The sequence below is a fragment of the Cystoisospora suis genome (assembly GCF_002600585.1).
Source record: "Cystoisospora suis strain Wien I chromosome Unknown contig_4327, whole genome shotgun sequence".
In the NCBI taxonomy this organism is placed as follows: domain Eukaryota; phylum Apicomplexa; class Conoidasida; order Eucoccidiorida; family Sarcocystidae; genus Cystoisospora; species Cystoisospora suis.
In genome coordinates this window covers 6,087-24,149 of record NW_027157119.1, presented here as the reverse complement: position 1 = coordinate 24,149, position 18,063 = coordinate 6,087, and the positions used below count along the sequence as shown (strand labels likewise).

Sequence of the window (18,063 nt, the reverse complement as noted above, 5' to 3'; positions counted from 1 at the left end):
CTCATTCATTTCTCATTCATTTAGTTATTATCTGTGACAGCGGCAACAAGACGTAGAAGCTGTAGAAAGATCGTAATGACATCGACGTATATCATCATCGCCGCGACGATATAGTCATCCTCGCTTAGTCGGAGCTTTCCTCTCCCAACGACTAACTGTGTATCGACAACTAAATAGACGGAGAAAAGAAGAAGAGCTAAGCTCGAGTAGAGGATATGGGCCCACTTCGGCAAGAGCATGCAGAGAAATCCAAAGATCATGAGATTCAGCGTCAACACAAAGAGAATCCCGAGACAGGAGGTAAAATCGTATCTCGACTGACACGCAAAGAGCGATAGACCGATGGTAATTACCGCAGTCCCACCTACAGCTATCAAGACGGTCTTCTCGCTATAGAAGGAGGTGATCGAGCCTACAAGGACCGATTCGGCTAATGTGAAGAAAAAGAGAAGAAGATAATTCCAAGGAAATCGACGTGATGCCGCTTGACAACATAATAAGGGGATAGACGTTACCAGCATCAAAACTGAAGAAAGAAAGAAAGAAAGAAAGAAATTGAATGAAAAATGAATGAGACACATAGATAGATTAAAGATACATAAATAGATAGATAGATAGATACACTCTTTACAGCTCGTATAGGCATACATAGAGATTCCAAAAGAACATACATGTATGGACGAGGAGCTATCAATTTATACCAGACAGGAAGGGTAAAATAAGGGAAGAGTCAGGAAGCATGTCCCTCCATACAGAGAGATACATATATATATATAGAGAGAGAGAGGTCGATAGAGAGATTAAAGACAGATAGATAGATCAGGAAGCATGTGCCTCCATATAGAAAGATACATATATAGAGAGAGAGAGAAAGAGAGATATCGATAGAGAGATTGAAGACAGATAGATAGATAGATACATCTGTATGTGAGAGAAGACGAGTGAGCGATGAACCGAAACTTGAAAGGAAAAGATTCGAATCTAAAGATAGAATCTTTTTTCTCTCCCTCTCTAAAGATCCAAACCCAAGAGAGAAACAAGGGAGAGAAAACGAAAGAAAATCCTCGCTACTTTCTTGCCCTTCACTCCCTCTTTCTAACTGAAGTCAATACACACGCAAATATATACACATGCATACCCCCTAGCATGTATATGAACATGTACGCACGAATACGTGTGTATATGCATGCATGTAAGCTGTGTGGCACTGAGTAAGCTTCTGTCTAGAGAGAAGTGGGGTGTGAAAGACCATGAAGAGTTGAAGTTTGCAAAAGGAGAAAGAAAAAGTGAGCTACCCATGTTACGAAGTGTATCTACACAAATATATAGCTATATGTATATATAGCTTTGTATCTGTAAATATGATGTATACGGTTCTTCTGTATGTGAGAATCCAAGAGAGAGAGAGGAGAGAAGAGAGATCGACTTACTTGCAGCTGTGATGATGACAGGTTGGCCGTGTAGGTGCATCCATACCCTTATAGGGTCGACAAAGAGAAATACAGCGGAGACAGCCGTTGTCATGAGAAGCTGAAGAGCTATAATTCCATACACCTTTCTGACACCCAAAGAAGAAAAGAAAAGAGAGAAAACGTCATATCTCTTGTTGTGCGAACCTCCAAAGAAGCACATTGCAGAAATGTCAACCCTACATGAAAGGAATACAGTCATCTATATCCACATACAGCGTAGAAGTGTGTAGAGCAAATATGGAAAGGACAAAGAGAGGTTCTCCGACAGGGGGAGATAGATTCCATCGATATGATATGCTGTTAAAAGACACAAAACTTACGGGCCACAGGAGACACGTGGAGAGATAGATGAAAGAATCGAGAGAAGAAAAGCAGATAAACGGGTAGGTAGGAAAAGGATAGAAAAGAAAGAGAGGAGGATCTGGATGGCTTTGTCGACGAGCCAAGAGACAAAGCGCACATTCAAGAAAAAACAAGAGTCACCCTGAGGGAAAGCAGACATGTGTATGTGAATGTAAACGACGAATGGGGATAGATAGATAGATAGATAAAGAGATAGAACATTGCTTCTGTATGGGCCAAGTGATGGGTATCCATAGTGTATGTACAGCTCGGCAACCCCTCCGACGAACGTTCTGGATGTTTGGTTCTTTTCATTTTATCTTCTCCAGGAGAAAGCCCTCTCACTCTCCTCTCCTTCTGTGTGGAGGAGAAACCATAGCCATAAACCCGAAATATACACCTCTGTATCCCTATTTCTGTATCTATCTTCATTTCTTTGTCCTCTCTATCCCTATCTCCCTTCCTCTATCTATCTTCATCCATGTACACAACACATACCGTATGAATCCTTGGCGAATTTCCTTAGTGAAGATCTTATCTTCGAGCTCTTCTTGCGCAGATCTCCCAATCTCCGGGTCGTAGAAAGAAGAAGAAGAAGCAACGCCTCCCGCAGCAGCTGGAGGGGGAGGGACGCTCCCTCCTACTCCTATGGTCGTCGCTACAGACGGTTCTCTTTTGATTCCATCCATCGTGAAAGATGGAGAAAGATTAGGCAGAGGAAGAGAAATGCTCAGTAGACAGCCACCAGAGAAAAATTTGGCGCCAGTGAAACGAAAGAACCAAAAGAGGAAGAAGAAAGAGAAAGACTCAAAAAGCGGGAATGCAAGAGAAACAAGGAAAGAAAAGAAGACCTTTGGCCTAAACAAGAAATGAAGGGAGAATTCAACGGAGGGAAATCTTTCTCTTCTTTCACAGTCGTTGGTTCAAAAATGGAGAGAGTTTTATGCCTTTCTTCGCGTCCACGTCCTTCTTGAATGAAGGGAGTACCTTCTTTGCAAGCACACAACCCGCTTGGTCCTGAAAGAATTACCGATCTCTAGAATCGTGTAGAACGGACCGCTTTTTCTGAACCTTCTCTCTTTCTCCTAAGAATGACGAAAAAGGCAAACCTTGAGTTGAAAGAAAGAAAGAAAGAGAAGGGAAAAAAGCGACGTGAAGAGAAGGAAAAGAAGCTTGGTTCGCGCAATCTGTCTGTCGTTAACGGTTCGTCGGATGAAAAGCGAACGGAGAGAAGTTTTGTGTCTTGTTGAGAGACGCAAAATGAAACAAAAGTGTTTTTCTTCTTCAAGAAAAGAAAGCGAGCGATGCTCTTCACATAGAAAAAGCAAGCATTCACGAATAGACTTCTTTCTCTCTTCAATCGAATTCATTGAGAGATCTTGCTACCTCCTAGGTAGCTAGGCGACTAACGATCATGAGAAGAGCATAAGAGGGTTGGGTGATCGTGGGGGTGGTAGCTGTTTCTTTCACACTGAATGCGTAAGTAAGCCTTTTCTTTCGTTGTCTAGACGTCCCTCTTGAAGCAAGTCCACCTAGTAAACAATAGACACGTCTCAGATAGACAGGTAGATCTTTCTTTTCCTATCTTTCTCAAAACATCTCTGTTCACTTTCATTCGAGGAGCACGGCAAGAAATAAAGAAAGACAGAAAGATCGTAACACCCCGCGCGAGCCTCCTAGGAGGAGTTGCCTCATCGTGCTGGTAGTCGCCCAATTTCTACGGTAAAACAGACTCCTCCAGGCGGATATGTAGAGATTGCGGGAGTGAGAAGTGTGTGTGTGCTTGAAGGTAAATGGAACGTGACTGTCCTTCTCCCTGGGTACGCGGAGCTTCCAAGGAAAAAAACAAAAACGTTTCTAGTGAGAAGAGAAGATAAGAAAGATGATCAAAGAAACTAAGTTTTCCGTGCAGCTCACATAAATTCGCGTGTTTTGTTTCAGAAGAGGAAAGGAAAGTAGGCGAAAGAAAGAGAGAGAAATCTTTAGAGTAAGAGTGGAGGAATCACTCGGAAGAATGTTGCGACGGAACATTAAGATCATAAAGTTTACCCCTACCTCTCTTTTCCATGTAATTTCTATCGAGATAATTTTCTTCGGATCTTATCGCCGGCGTGGCTTTCCTTCACATATCACTTGATCACGCACATTCACAATGAAACACACAGAAAGAAAAATCGAGATGAAGTTTGTCTCCGGGTGTCTATCTCCCGGTGTCTCTTTCTGGATGGTACGACGTTTTCCCGGTAGGGATGAATCTATGCTTCAGCATGATTTCTTTCCCCGCAACATCACAGACACAATGAGTGTTAAAAAGAAGCCCTTTTACAGCTCGCCTTGCAGAAGAGCTCGGCTAAATGGAGGAGCGAAAGAGAAAAAAGAAAGAAAGATGAAATAGTGATCTTCTGGTGGGCACTGCTCTACCGTTCTAGCAAAAGCTCTTAGAGGATAACTGCGAGTAAAGTTGAAGATCTTCTTGAGTTTGTTTACGGTATCTGATAGGTAAATGAAAGCTTTCAAGCAAAGGGACAACGACGATCCATTTGATCTGTTTCTCTGTGTACTGTCTTGTCTATACTTACGTCTCTCTACTCTTTCTAATTTGCTTTGAAACCTGATGTTCAATGGAGACTCGACAATCTAGAGATGCTTCAAAAAGTGGATGGAGTACTGACTGATCAGTCAATGATGAATCTTAGTAAAAAGAGAAAAGAGAGAATTCCTCGCTCGACCTGTGTGTAAATTTCTCTCGCTTCAGTGTCTACCTCCTCCAGAGGAGGGAGACTTGGAGCAGAAGCTGCGGAGAGTTCCGGACAAAAGCTTTTTTCCTGACAAGACGAAACGAACTTTTTCGTCTCGATGGATGCTCGGGATCTTCTCTTGTCTCCCCTGAACCTGTGCTAGCCGGCCGATCCATACGCTAGTCTTCAAGATTTCAGTTTGCGTCAGGAAGGTCTTTCTCTTCCCGATTCAAACCGCCTGACGTATGGTTCCTCAGATGACCACTCTTCTATGGAGAAAGAAGAGGATTCCGTACTGACGGTCAAAGGGGTCATGGCGAACCAAAGTATGAGAGCCCTTATGGAAGGAACGTACGAAGAAGTCTATCGTTGGTTCATGCAGGCATATGGCAAAACTTGTATCGAGGACATAGACTATGCCTTAGTTAAACACAATTTCAAATGAGGATTGACCCTGCAACATACTCGAGTCATCTCAGCCTTAGCTCTTCTGACAACCTCGCTGACAGGCATCACCTGTGGTTTGTTTTTCTCTACCCGTTTTGAAGTAAAGTGAAGTTAACGAACTCCTTCCTTTCGATTCAAATGTATAGATAGAAGAAAGACAACGTTATCGAAGAACCAAAGGTGTCAAATAGTGAACACAAGCAAACAGAATCACGATCGTCAACACGAGAGACAGCCACTTCCGACAACCCTGTGGCACGCTTCGAACTCAACCTGGTCCTTTCATTCATTGTGAACAGATGTACGGACAAAATAGCAACCATAGCAAAAGGGGGAAGCGATGACAACAAACTTTGACACGTAGCGTTTATTCTCTTTGTCTCTCTTTAGCTCTCCGTGCCTTTACCAGGTGCGAATTCCACTCTTCAAGTTGAGATTCTTGAATACATTGTCTTGTTGGATTGGGAAGCACCGAGCAGGTAGACGACAACATTGAGGATTAAGAGCGCATACTTGAAGTAAACCGTAGCCTACATCTGCAGCATTCCGCGCGTTTGTTAGGGCTTGACTGCCCGTCTGTACCACTATCGTGGCGGGTTCGATGGTCGGGTCGACTCGGGCAAACACCTGGTGTTTAAGATACTCAATGTGCTGCAGGCAGGCATGATACAGGTAGAGACATATATGTATCATGATACATAGATAGGCGTAAAGACGTGGTTGACAACCCAGCGTCACAAGATTCATTCTTACCTCGCTTGTAGGGGTACTATACATATATATAGCTTATAGGGGACTATACATACATATAGCTGTATGGGCGAGACATGTATGGATTTCTATACAGAAAACCGGGAATGCATGCATCTCTCTGGATGATGTCTTCAGTGAACGAACTCACTCATGAGGTATAGATTTCAAAGAGGTCAGGGGCGACGCACGAACCAAAGGGTTGAAACAGTCTATGTGTTTCTTCGTACCCTCACAGAGGAGAATCAATCTACAGTTCTGTCCTTTCACGTGCTACTTGTTTGTCAGTAGTGTTTCCGTGAAAGCTAGTGCCGTTTTTCTCGACAAAAGACCAGAGCATTTCCCTTCAAAGGTGTAGACATACCTGTAAGATCGTTCTAGAGCTGTAGAAGATTGGAGCGTAGAAGATGGCTTGCTTCTCCATAGAGCGAATCAAGACCTCATCACGTCGAGCAATCGCATCACTCCTAGCAATGAGAACCGGGTAGAGATAGAAAACTGTGTTGTTGAAGAGAGTATCGTAGATATAGAATGGGAGGTCATAAGCCCAATTAGCGAATTCGTTGTAGATCCTCTGGTAACCGTCGGCTTCTTCTCTCTTCACACCAAGACCATACGGGGGACTTCTCTTGTAATTTCTCCATATGTCAACCCACTGGCGCCAAAGACGGTCAGCGCTCCCCCAGAAGAGTTCTTCTAATCTGCCAAAGACTCGCGGAGGAATCGAAGCTACAATTCGATCTCTTGTTTCCTGATCAAAGATGTCTTGAAAGAATTGTGTAACAGTGTTAATGCCGATAGTGTCATTGAGGGGTGGAGTTACGTTGCCAACCAGAAAATAGACCGGCCTGATATCACCTAGCTGGGTATAGTAGTCTGTAAGAGCCAGGAGTTCCGGATCTTCAGTTGGAGAGGGCACCGTCTGGCTTATATTTGAATACGGCAAAGTTTCTGTGAAGGAGGAATTGTATAAAGGAAGTATGTAGGGCATGTTGGTGTTGTTATAGAAGGAGTAGCTTTCTGTACCGTTAGGATACATCGAAGCCTCGTCGTTCCACCGTATGGGGAGATGATACGAAGCACTGACGTCAGACTGATTCTGAGGATCCGGGATTCGCTGACCGACATAGTCACTGTAGTTGTATAGTAAGGGGACACCCTCTTGTTGCTCCATTTCCGAATCCTGGTCGAATAGAGTCGACGCGGGAGTCTCCTGAGGTTGCTGGGCAAGCTGTTCAATCCTCTTTATGATAGCTTGAACTTGTTTCAATTGGTTCACCCGAGCCAACTGTTTCGATGTCGCACCGTGATTTTTCCCCGGTTCGACGGCTTCATTCGTCTCCGTCTGTTCTTTGAGTGACCCGCCCTGCTCAGCTTGCTTACTGCGTTCGGGAAATATAGAACCCGCAGGTCTGCTTTCCATAATGCTAGCGGAAGTCGAAAACTCGTGGCTCTCCCGGGGGTGATCTGGTGAGTGCGCTGAAGCATTGTCAACTCCTGGAGGTACGCGCAAACTCTGTAAAAGCACCGCTTCAGCACGACCCGATTCCGAATTGTTTGCCGCATTACTTCCTGTAGAGATGTTCTGAAGTTGGACTTGCCCGTTCCGACTGTCTCGAGCGCTGTTTGGCGGGGCGATAGTATACCCGGGCAGCGCTCGAGGAAGGTACTGTGGATGATAGTTGGACAAACCGGAAGAGGAGACGGGGGCACCAGCAACTGATCTCAGAACAGCTATCGATAAGAGGAGGCATCGGGAACCGAATAAACGAGGTGATGCCATCAGGAAGGAGTAGCAACGAACTTCTGAGGGGGCTGCTCTGTCCGTCGCGCGCCCCGGCGAGGAAAGTTGGGTCGCTGAGCGAAAAGGTCAAGTCTCTTTGATGAGAGTCCCCTTTGAACGACTGTCCTCTCCCCTTGGCAAGACAAAACTTGCCCGTTGTGGACACCGTCTCAGATTCGATGCAAGGGACACAGCCTGATTTACGGGAACTGTCTCACTTCACCAACAAACTGTAAAGAGCTCTGGCTAGCTGGGTGGAGAACCAGAGCAGGTCATACAAACGCTCCGACAACCGAAAGGGGATTTGTTGCGACTTGAGACCCTAGCTAGTCCGAACCGACTTCACGTGCGAGACATCTTAATGCGATGCATACTTTGAAAAAACGCCGTCACTGTGGGGAAACAAACTCGATGAAGCACACAACCTTAGTGCAGCTGGTCAGATCGATCGTCCACCGTAAAGGGTCAAGGGTGTGCACGGACTGTCGCGTACCGAATGACCCCCAGGTCTCCAAGACAGTAGCCAGTTGAGCGAGCTTGCCCGTAAGAAGCTAGCTGCCTCCACGGCAATTTCGAGTTTGACAGTGATGACTTCTTTCCGGAATGTGTGGGTAACAGGGTAATTGACCTGTATGATCCTGTAGGATAAGTTTCCGGATTCCACACACCGTTCCGTTTGGTCGGGACGCCTAGGGTGATTCAGTTTTTTGCTGTCGCCAGTCGATTCTGCGTGTTTCAATCCATCTTTCCGCGGCGAGGATGCTTGTAGTTCCTGTCCGGTAGGAGGCGCCGGGTTTCAGCAACAAGACTGACTGCTATTTGTTCCAGAACGAGCCGGTCTCGCACGAGCGAGTGAAGAAAAAACTTCTGAAAAGAATTAATGCCAGGAGCTCGTGGTTGTGCTATCCATCGCTTTCGCTCGCCCCTGTCCTTGTCCCAGGTGAGTCAAGGAGTAGTCAGTATCACTGGAACAGGTTGACAATTCTCTTATCCGCCGGAAAAGACGCCTCCCGAAGGTACCCCGCAGCATATGTATGTATCTCCCTGGGCTGGATGGGGTCGATCTGTACGGAGAAAAGGCATCACTGGCTCTTGAAACAGTCGGAGACGCTCCTTTTTCTGTCTGGACTGGTCTCTGCCTCTTAAGCTGACAGATTCTTTTCATTCAGCCCCTTGCCGGAGTTCAGTCCAAGTCCGGACCGATTCTCAGGAAGGCGCTGTCCGGAGAACTTCCAAAAGCGATCTCTGCCTAGGAGTGCAGTTCACAAGCGGCATTGTTGCTTTTGTTCCACAGGAAAGCCCACACCATGTGGATGTCCAAAAGCACCACGAGCCGCCCGCTGGGGGCTTTCTTGGCTGGTCTTCTCCTTTTACTTGCGGCCGACCCATCAGCGTGTTCGGTCGCGGGCGACATCATTGAGCAAGCTGCTGACGAAGCCGCAGCTGCAGCCGCAGCCGTGGAGGCACAGGCCCCTGCGGCGCCAGCCGATCTCCCCGCCACTCCCGCGGGTCCTGGTACCACTGCGGTCTCTGCGTGTAAGAGTTGGAGCTTGGATGACAGGCACTGGATCCAGCGGTGGTGTACACTTGATCTTTCAGAGTCTCCGCTCCACGTGATCGAAGCATAACTGTCAGCCAAGGGGCTACTTCTAGCACTAAGAAGCCTTGGTTAGTACGCAGTGGTGGTCTTACGGAGATTATGAGAGTGCCATATTATATAGGAAGTTTCTGCACGGGAGGTCGCCTAGTGTCGGTGAATACCGTCACTGCTGTGCCGTCCGCTGTTTCGATGCAGCACCAACTCGGATGGAGCTCTCACGGCTGCCCAGACAAGATATCATCTTGTGCAGCTATACGACCAGAGGTGGGTAAAATGGTACTTCAACGTAAGCTGCGCCAGATAAACAGGTAGTGCATTTTCTTGCCTCCTGCAAGGTCGTCTACCGCGAAAGAGTCAAGTCTGTTGAAGTCACGGCTGATTTGTCAGCTTCACACCATTTCTGTATTCCTTCATTCAACAGAGAAATCAAAAGAAGAAAAGAAAGATGACGCCTGCGAAGACTTGTACGATTGCGATGTTGTGTAGATGTCAACGGAGTCCCCGTTACGAGTCCATGGCCTCTCGTTTCGACCATTGTTGATAGTAAGTTCAGTCAGTTAAGGGACACACTCCTGTAGTTAAAGCCGTCCTCCGGTGGACTGGCGCGTTTGGTACATAAACCCGTTCCGGCATGTGAATTTTTTGCGCAGATACCTCGTCGGATGCGCGGGAAGCTGGTGAGGTTCAGAAGGCCCTCCCGATCGACGGAGTGGGATACTATTGTCGTTGGCAAAGCTGATACGCTTGTCTCTGGATAATAGCGCGTTCCTTGCTTGCGTCTGGCCAATCGGACGGCATTCACATATTCCTGAGTGTGTGTGCTTTTCGCGAAACCGACCTGCAGCGGAGAATGTGATTGAAGCGATGAAGGACGGCGAAGACGCAAAACCTCAATCAACGCTGCTGACAGAGAAGCCTTGGTGGTTGCTCACTTCTCTGAAGGAGTATCTTGTGACGGACTACGTCCTCGGCAGCTCGACTACAAACTTGTGTAAGCTTTGTCGGGTGGCGGCAATATGGCAGAACCGTGCACTTCACGCTTTAACTGGTGTACTAGAATTTATCAGATGCCTTCAGCGAGTCTCAAACAAGAGCCGTAAGAACTATTTCTTACCTCTCCGGGTTAGTGCCAGCTGTGATGGCAGCTGCAGAGGCCTGAAAGAAACGCTGCCTGACAGATGACCTGCACCAAGGCTGGAAAGGAGCCTGGAATCGGGAGCTTGTCTTCTGTGTCTTCACGCCGGGTCCTTTTTCCTACAGACGAGCGCATGTTCGCGGCACAACAGGAGCAGGGGGGTGAGTAGTCTACAAAGCTTTTTCTTGCCGGCCAGCAGTCTAGCAGGCGCTGCATTTGCACACAAGCACGCATCTCTCGTAGCTGAGGGAGCAAGGCAACGAAAGCTCGTGACGGGGCATTGCTCTGCATTTCCCGCGGTTGTATGCGATGAAGATAACTTGGGCCTACGCTTAATTTCTCCGGGTATTTACTGAACCTTTGCAGGTGGTTCCGAGCAGCGAGTCCAAGACCGCGCCCAGTGTCTTCATCCAGGTTCTACCGGTAAGTGGTGAGTCGCGGGCGGTGCCCCCTGGTCTTTCGTACGTCGGCTTCGTTGACAGAATCTGGGGTGTACAGTCGGTGTCTCAGCACAACTTGGGCCCTGTTAGAAGTGCCAGTAGTAGGCTTCAGTCTCTGAAGAAAAGAAAGCCGTGGTGTCCGAGGCATCTGGCCATTCCTGCTGCCGACTGGGTTACTGCTCTGTTTTTCTTTGCAGAACGAAAGACGGTTCTATCTACGACGGCAAAGGACGAGCTGGCAGAAACCCTGTGGCAAAGCTGTGAGCCTTCATGGAACCAGAGTTTTCTTGTGCATGGGGGAGACAGTAGATCACGGGAAGTTTGCGGGGGACAGACCCAGGCGGGCTGCTTTCTCCAGGATACGTGAACAACCATGCTCATGCACAGGGAGAAGTCTGGGCCCAGGTTTGGTTCATTGGTTGCCACGCCTCTTGGCACTGTGCCGTTTCTGCTCATTGTTACCAGTCGCCGGATTTCTCAGAAGAGACAGGCAAGAAGATGATCTCCCCGGGTATTTCGACGCAGTCTCTGGGCTGGCCTGCCGAGTTGCTGTGGAGGACTTCACTGCCGCATACTCGAAAGTGAGGTATGCTCTGGAAAGTCAAGGGCGCGAGGAAGCAGTTCATTACCAGACGACCCCGTGGGTTGACCAGATTCTATCAACCGGCAAAGTCGCGCGCAAGCTTACGGTTCTCCGAAACCAAGGTAATACTTTCTAGAAAACGAGAAAATATTCTAGTGTCATGAGAGAGACGGTAACAGGGGGACTGGAGGTGGATCCAAAGAGGGGACTCGAGAGATACAGTGACCAACAATGTGAGAAGCATCTCTTCGCCGGACTGCAGACTAGTGTATTCTAAAGTTGATTCACAGTTGACAGCCCGACCAACTGTGGACGGCGTTCAAAGGAGACCTCAACGACTGGAAGCCATGTCCGCTTTTTCTTTCACAGGCTTCTTATTCATAACCGAGACTCGACTCATGAATATCATCTATCACATCAAGGCCATCACTTCCAGACTACTAACAGGTACGTGCTCGGTCATCCAGGGTGGGAAGCCGCCGACGGGGTTCGGGCCTTATACAACAGAGAGGTGCTTGATGAGCTGAAGAGTATACCATACAAGGTTATCTGCGTGTGCAGGCCACTGCCTGGCAGCATTCGGCCCAAACACCCATGTTCACACTCGCAGTTTGTCACGACCGAGTCGAGAGAATACTATGGTGGACGTAGTAGCGACTTAGATGCGACATCTCCGTGAAGCGGACAGACCCAAAGCTCAGAAGATAGTAGTGCATCTCGACATTCAGCTAGCCCGGCAGGGATGCTTTTAGGTATCTAGGGTTGCTTATTTTGCTCTCTGGAATGTATGGTCGGGAGGACAAGACGGCAGAAGTGACGACTTCCGTTGAGAGGGTGACCAATCAACCCTCTCATTCACTTACACTTTGTCCTTTTATCCCAGGGTGGGCGGCACAACGACTCCATGTGAAGCAAGCTGAACGGTACGGGTACAGCATGCTGTGCAGGACTGAATGCCACAAGGAAATTCTGAAACAACTGCAACGCGTGACCGAAGCCTCAGCAACAGTCCGGAGAGCTTTAGACACAGATTGTAAGTTCACGCTGCTGTGTTTCGCCGTGGAACGGCACCTCGAGTGCTAAACTTTGCTCAGGAATCAGCAGGTGTGTTCAGCAGACATTCGTGCGTGGATGTCTCACTAGGGAGTTACTTACCCGTGCTATGAAACTTCATTCAACTGGGCGTGGTATCAGGGTGTGTGCGGCTCCTTTTCGCACAGTGTTATCTCTGTTTTTATTCCACTGGACGCGGGTCATCCAAGCAACGGAAGCATCCTTGGAAAGAGTCATGGCTGCGGTGCTTCTCCGGTTTTACCACGCCTGCGGATCGAAAGGCGGCAAACTCTCCTGTAACAAAGCTGATGCGGACCGTCTTGGAATGGATCCTTCTGTCTTCACAGGGACGCCAGAGTCCCTGAACGGCCTGATACAAATAAAGGCAAGACATTTTCTGTGGGCGTGTTGAATTCCTTGCAGCAGGACGGTGCAGGCATTATGCATACGCCAAGCCACGGCAGCACACGGGGCGATAGTAGTGGGCTCTGCTTTTGAATCCGATGCCATGAAATGCTGCTGGTCTCTGCAGGACTGGACAAACGGCGGCTCGGCTCTACCTCGAGCGTCTAGTCGGGGTCAACTTGAAATATGGAGAGATCTTTTCGGGCCCCCTCCAAGCCTCTCCCCAGGAAGGGACGCCTTGGAGTTTTTAGAGATAACATCTGCCCTTGTCAACTCTTTATTGAATCCTCAAAGCGCCATGCCGGGCAACAACTCATACCTCCTTTCTCAGACCCTATGGATTCAGGCCCGAGAACTTCAGAGTGGGCTTGCCGGATTTTCTCTCCGTAAAAACTCCCGGGCTGTCGAGAGGCTCGCACCCCTCTTGTACTGGCTTTCTCGCGGGACTCCTGAACCCGGTCTCAAAGACCAATATTCCCCTCTCACCTCTGTTACACTCCAAGCAGGTATGTCGACATTGTATTCCCCGTCTCCTTAAAAAGCAAAATAAAGATCTTTCTAAGCGCGCTCAGTTGACTTCAGTTCCTCCGTGTGCGAGTGGGCGGCTCAGGGGGGGAACACGTGAGGAAGATGAGGAGTCTAGCCAGATTCACCCCAACTGAGACTGGGGGGTAGTGGACCTTACCTACACAGTGTGAGTGCGTAAGGACGGCTACTCAAGGAATCCTCCCGCACCTCGATTCACCTGCTATATCATCTGCCGCTTCTTTTGTCCCTTACCCTGCAGTTGCATACCTCCACAGTTATGTCGAGGGATTCGCGCGATCGATGCCAAAACGGGTAGGAAGACGACTCGGTCGGGGGATCGCCAACGTGGCACTACGACTGATTGGTCGCAGGCAACGAACAAGATCAACCATCAATTCTTGGAAAGACATTTTAACTGCTACTCAACTACTACCGAGGTTGGACCTTACCAAATACCGAGGAGCTATGGCGGAACTTTCTCGGTTCGCGACAGAGTTTCGACAGAAATTCCTAGGCCAACTTCCTGTCAGCGTCAGCGCGACACTGATGGTCGTCACGGCTCTTTGGATACAACAGCACGAAAAAAGTGACTTCAGCTTTGCGAATACGAAGCTTGCCCGGGCGAAGATTTTCCTGTGGCTTATGGCCTTTCTTCATCGTGAGTTCCGCAAGCAATCGTATGCCAGCGCACCAGTAATAATTTGCATGATACAGACAATACCAAGTATGAAAAAACCGCAACTATATGAAAAGTGGATATTTTAAACAGTAAACGCCGGCCTCCTCGGGCGCCGAAGTCTTCTCGATCGGGTGGTAACATCGTGAAGGTTGAGTGTGTATGGGCTGAGAAGTGGCCACAATGTGCTGTCCCCGACCTCCAGACTTTTGTGTATGCCCCGCATACTTTCTTTTGTCGCTCATTTTATCTAGAGTCTTCTGTTGCAGACGCTGCCTAGCTGAAGGCCCAGCGTAGCTCTCCGAGTGACCGCGGGCGGTCACCACACACAGTGGAATGTTCACGACATTCGGATGTGTCCGGACAGCCCGAAAGACAGAGAGCTCCCCAGGGCTTCACATCGCTGATGACCTAACAGTTCTGCACTACGATCTCAGTGGCATCTTCCTTTTGTCTAATTCCAAACTTGATCTCTGTGTTTCCCCGGGTGTTCCCTGTCGCAGCGAAAGGTCATGTCGGCGTCGCCACCGACTCTGTTCTTGCGGTTCTTGAAAGGCATCGTCGGCCCGTAGGTACGACTGTACTCCAACTGGCATTGGGTCTCCTCTTGTATTGAGGGTCCGTAGATAGACACAACCCTTCCTTGCCTGGGGGTTCATCCGTATCTTGTGGACCTTTCCTTTGTTGACATAGCAATGATTGGACCGGAGAAACTGTGAGAGATGTAGTATGTTTCAGGATGTATAATATCTTTGTCGAGGTGTCATTCATTCTGCTTCTTTCCTGTATGGACAGTCTAAAGTTCTCTTGAAGGAATGAAGATATGATGCTGTCTTGTTCTCAGACGAGATGAATGTGGGGTTTGCCGCTTTCGTTGGGGATTCCCGTGGAAATTTACCCCGGTTGAATAGCCGGACAAACTCCGGGAGAGTAAAGCTCACTCCTGCAGGACTTGAAGCCTTCTTTACTGTCCTGAGTGCGGCCACAACAAACCCTATGGATGTCATACGTATGGGTGTAGATCTCGCTACGACTCTCGATGTACAATTGACCCAGGTACCTGATGACATGCATCTTCTCAGAGAATGAGAGAGAAGAAGAAGATCATTTCGTCGCTTTGTGAGGAAGCTCTATCTGTAAAGATTACCATGGGGTGAGAGGCGATGTGCTTTTCTTCTGATTTGTAGGCTTCGAAACAAAAGAGCAGTCCAAGAAAGCGCAAAGTTCTTCTAGATCCGCTGACCTTTCTTCAAACTGAAGCGAGCATACGCTTTCATTGCGCCAATATCAGACGTGAGACAACAACGAGAAACAAACAACAGCTACTAGTATAAGACTATGGCTATCACCATTACTACTATTGCTACTACTACGCTTGCTACTACTGCTGTCATCCACTACTCTTACTACGAGGGCTTCTGGGACTGCTCCTGCTGCTTTTTTCTCTTCAGGTTGATCTGTATTTGTATGGGGGGGGTTAGGTATGTCTTTTCTTCTTCATACACACTCTTTTAGAGTCTATAACTCTCTACGAGGAATGTCTACTCTACAATCTATGATAGATAGATTAAAGATAGATAGATTAAAGATAGAGTAAAGATAGATAGATAGATTAAAGACAGATAGAGTTGTAGCTCTCTAAATCTATCAACTGCATGACTATTCTTATCGGAGTTGTGTTTTCACATACACCGACAAGTCAAGTGTTGGATCTACCGGGGTGGACTAGCTTCTTCAAGTGTGGTCGCCTCTCATTAGGGTGAAGATGGTGGCCTAGAAGAATCTTTCTTTAAACTTTTGTTTTCATCTCTTGGTGGTGGTGGTCCTTGTTAATTCTCTTTCAGATAAACTCGCCCAGGAGCTCGTAGGAACATTGAGGAACATACGGGACCCTGAAGCGTTCCAAGGAAGTTTGAACGAGTACATGGCAAGAATACAGGTGGCGAGAATCGCGATAAGAGTTGGAAGGAGCTTTGAAGATATCTCCATCGTCTGTCCTTTCATGCCAACCTATCTCAATGAAGGATTACTAGCAACGGAACAGAGAAATCTGTACATCTACGCTATCTGTAAGTCTTGAGAATGAAAAAAGTCCACACACCCCTCTCCCTCCTTATAGACTTCGCAAGAACAACAAGGAAGCAAGCGGCCTTTTCCTTCTTTCTGAATCCTATCCTTCCGTTCTTTGTGTTTATTTTCTTCTTTGCTTTCTTCTCGCCTTTGTGTGTTTTCTTTCTTTCTTTCTTCAAGCTCGGCAAACGACGAAAAGTGTGTTCCTTCATCGCATTATCCACACAAAGCTCGCCTTTGTTCCCGTATTCACCCCGATAGCTACCGTAGCCTGGATTGCAAAAGGCGTGAAAGGAGCTCGAGCAAGACTATCGAAGCTTAGCTCGATGTTCCGACGAACCACAGCCGAAGCCCGTAGACTTCGACAGATACCAACACGTAAGTTCTTGCCAGCTCTTTCTTGTATTCTCTTCATATTTCCTTATCTAAGAGAAATGCCCTACTGATAGATACAGAAACAGCTTCAGAAACTCCCACGAAAATATCTCGATAGCCGGCTTGTAGAAAATGTTGCATGCTTCTCTTGTTTTGCTCTCTACCGTTGTTGGCTAATGACTCTTCTCTCAAGGTCATACATTTATACCACATTCCCCCCCCATATATGTATATATATTTATGTTGTATAGGTGATAGCTCTATGCAGGTTTTTCACATAGCGCCACTTTTGTATCTTTTGTGAAAAAGGAGGCTGAGAAGAACAAGTAAAGCGGGTGAAGTTTAGGGGCAAAAAAGACATAAGATTTCTCTCATAGCTTCATATGCTAGGCTTCAAATAAGAAATCGAAATCTATCCATTCCCCTGTATCTGGTGTTTCTCTGTTTTCTCCCCAATGCCGATATCACGTGTATATACACCTGAAACATGAGTATTTTCTGTTTTTGTCCCTTCACCTACAGCACCTGCGGGTCAAACCCTGTCTCCGGATCTTCGAGTCTTGTTCTCCGAATGTAAGTATTTCACCCTTCTTGCAGAGGAGACAAGCCATGATGAAAGATGGTCTGCTCTTGGAGATCTACCAGAAAGTTAGCAAACTTCGCTCAGTGAAGTGGCGCAGGATGGAGATCGCTTTGGCACTGAGACAGGAAGAGAAATGTTTCTTCTGAGAGTTCTTTCTGCTTTACTCAGATTCACGAAATTAAGGTCTGGTTCAAATGATGTGTCTGTACATACATGGCCGAAAGCTTTGAAGTGTATGTACACCTCACAACATGCTGAGGATCCGATATTCTTTCTTTTTCTGAGTCTCTGGATTAAAATTTCAAGTGTCCCTTTGTGAATGTGTTTGATTTGCTTTTTTCTTTCCTCTACACATTCAGCCCGAGTTTATGTCAATGGATTGTACACCTCCGGTAAGCACATCTACTTCACTTCTCTTTCAGACTTCATTCGGTGTATGTACACCTAATTCATGGGTTTAGGTGTCAGAACGAGGATTCTTAGTCTAGAGGATGCAAATAATATCTTTTGTTATAGATTCTTGTGGGTGTAGCTTTCTGGGGAACCTTTCTTTCATGTAGACGAAGTTCTGCAAACTTCTCCTGTGGATCGCCTTACTTTCTTCTCTCTCTTTTCTTACAGGATCGAATCTCGCAAATGTCCGCGCACGTAAGTAAAGACAGAAACTCCACAGGATTTCGTTTGTTCTCTAAGGGTTATCTCTACGCGCAGACCACTCCACATGTGTATACTGCGGATCACATATATATATATATATATATCTGTATGTATATACCTCTTATCGATAGTTCATTCTCAGAAGGAGGGTGTAGCTACAAGATGAAAGTAGAGAGAATGACCGACTTGAAAAGGAGCATGAAAGAGAAAGGGTGGAAGTATGATTGACGATGATAGAGTAACCTTTCTGCTTTTTATTTTTCCTCTCTGTTTTCTCTGTCTTTAACGGTCTTCTCCATTCTCTCTATGTTTGTTCTCTTCCTTTTACAGCTGATGAAATCGGATCCGATAGTGATGGTAAGTAAGCCCGCCTTTACTCATGAGAGAGAGAGGTGTACATACACCGAATGAAGTCTGAAAGAGAAG

The 18,063-nt window shown here is 47.1% G+C and overlaps 3 protein-coding genes across 3 annotated transcripts in view; 1 reads left to right on the top strand and 2 right to left on the bottom strand.

Moving 5' to 3' along the window:
- Positions 1 to 12: 12 nt before the first annotated feature.
- On the bottom strand, positions 13 to 3,169 carry CSUI_007969 (nmda receptor glutamate-binding chain). The gene is made up of 3 exons (XM_068068110.1): positions 2,313 to 3,169; positions 1,431 to 1,558; positions 13 to 526 (listed from the first exon to the last, which is right to left on the bottom strand). Exons 1-3 carry the CDS (start codon positions 2,501 to 2,503, stop codon positions 21 to 23), a joined length of 825 nt encoding a protein of 274 aa, XP_067919918.1. The 5' UTR covers positions 2,504 to 3,169; the 3' UTR covers positions 13 to 20.
- Positions 3,170 to 5,401: 2,232 nt separating this feature from the next.
- CSUI_007968 (uncharacterized protein) lies at positions 5,402 to 7,532 on the bottom strand (the record flags this gene model as incomplete). The annotated part of the gene is made up of 2 exons (XM_068068109.1): positions 5,402 to 5,650; positions 6,114 to 7,532. 2 exons carry the CDS (start codon positions 7,530 to 7,532, stop codon positions 5,402 to 5,404), a joined length of 1,668 nt encoding a protein of 555 aa, XP_067919917.1.
- A 1,294-nt stretch (positions 7,533 to 8,826) lies between these two features.
- The window catches only part of CSUI_007967 (uncharacterized protein), a gene marked incomplete at its 3' end in the record, with an annotated part of 9,728 nt that continues 491 nt past the window's right edge, over positions 8,827 to 18,063 (top strand). Inside the window, exons 1-18 of the mRNA XM_068068108.1 lie at positions 8,827 to 9,068; positions 9,783 to 9,841; positions 10,634 to 10,690; positions 10,905 to 11,412; positions 11,660 to 11,737; positions 12,174 to 12,323; positions 12,511 to 12,742; positions 12,767 to 13,254; positions 13,536 to 13,934; positions 14,456 to 14,524; positions 14,797 to 15,008; positions 15,140 to 15,245; positions 15,797 to 16,021; positions 16,203 to 16,400; positions 16,920 to 16,970; positions 17,340 to 17,372; positions 17,602 to 17,628; positions 17,968 to 17,994. Coding sequence (XP_067919916.1) covers positions 8,840 to 9,068; positions 9,783 to 9,841; positions 10,634 to 10,690; positions 10,905 to 11,412; positions 11,660 to 11,737; positions 12,174 to 12,323; positions 12,511 to 12,742; positions 12,767 to 13,254; positions 13,536 to 13,934; positions 14,456 to 14,524; positions 14,797 to 15,008; positions 15,140 to 15,245; positions 15,797 to 16,021; positions 16,203 to 16,400; positions 16,920 to 16,970; positions 17,340 to 17,372; positions 17,602 to 17,628; positions 17,968 to 17,994 — 3,148 coding nt within the window. The remainder of the gene's footprint in view (positions 9,069 to 9,782; positions 9,842 to 10,633; positions 10,691 to 10,904; positions 11,413 to 11,659; positions 11,738 to 12,173; positions 12,324 to 12,510; positions 12,743 to 12,766; positions 13,255 to 13,535; positions 13,935 to 14,455; positions 14,525 to 14,796; positions 15,009 to 15,139; positions 15,246 to 15,796; positions 16,022 to 16,202; positions 16,401 to 16,919; positions 16,971 to 17,339; positions 17,373 to 17,601; positions 17,629 to 17,967; positions 17,995 to 18,063) is intronic.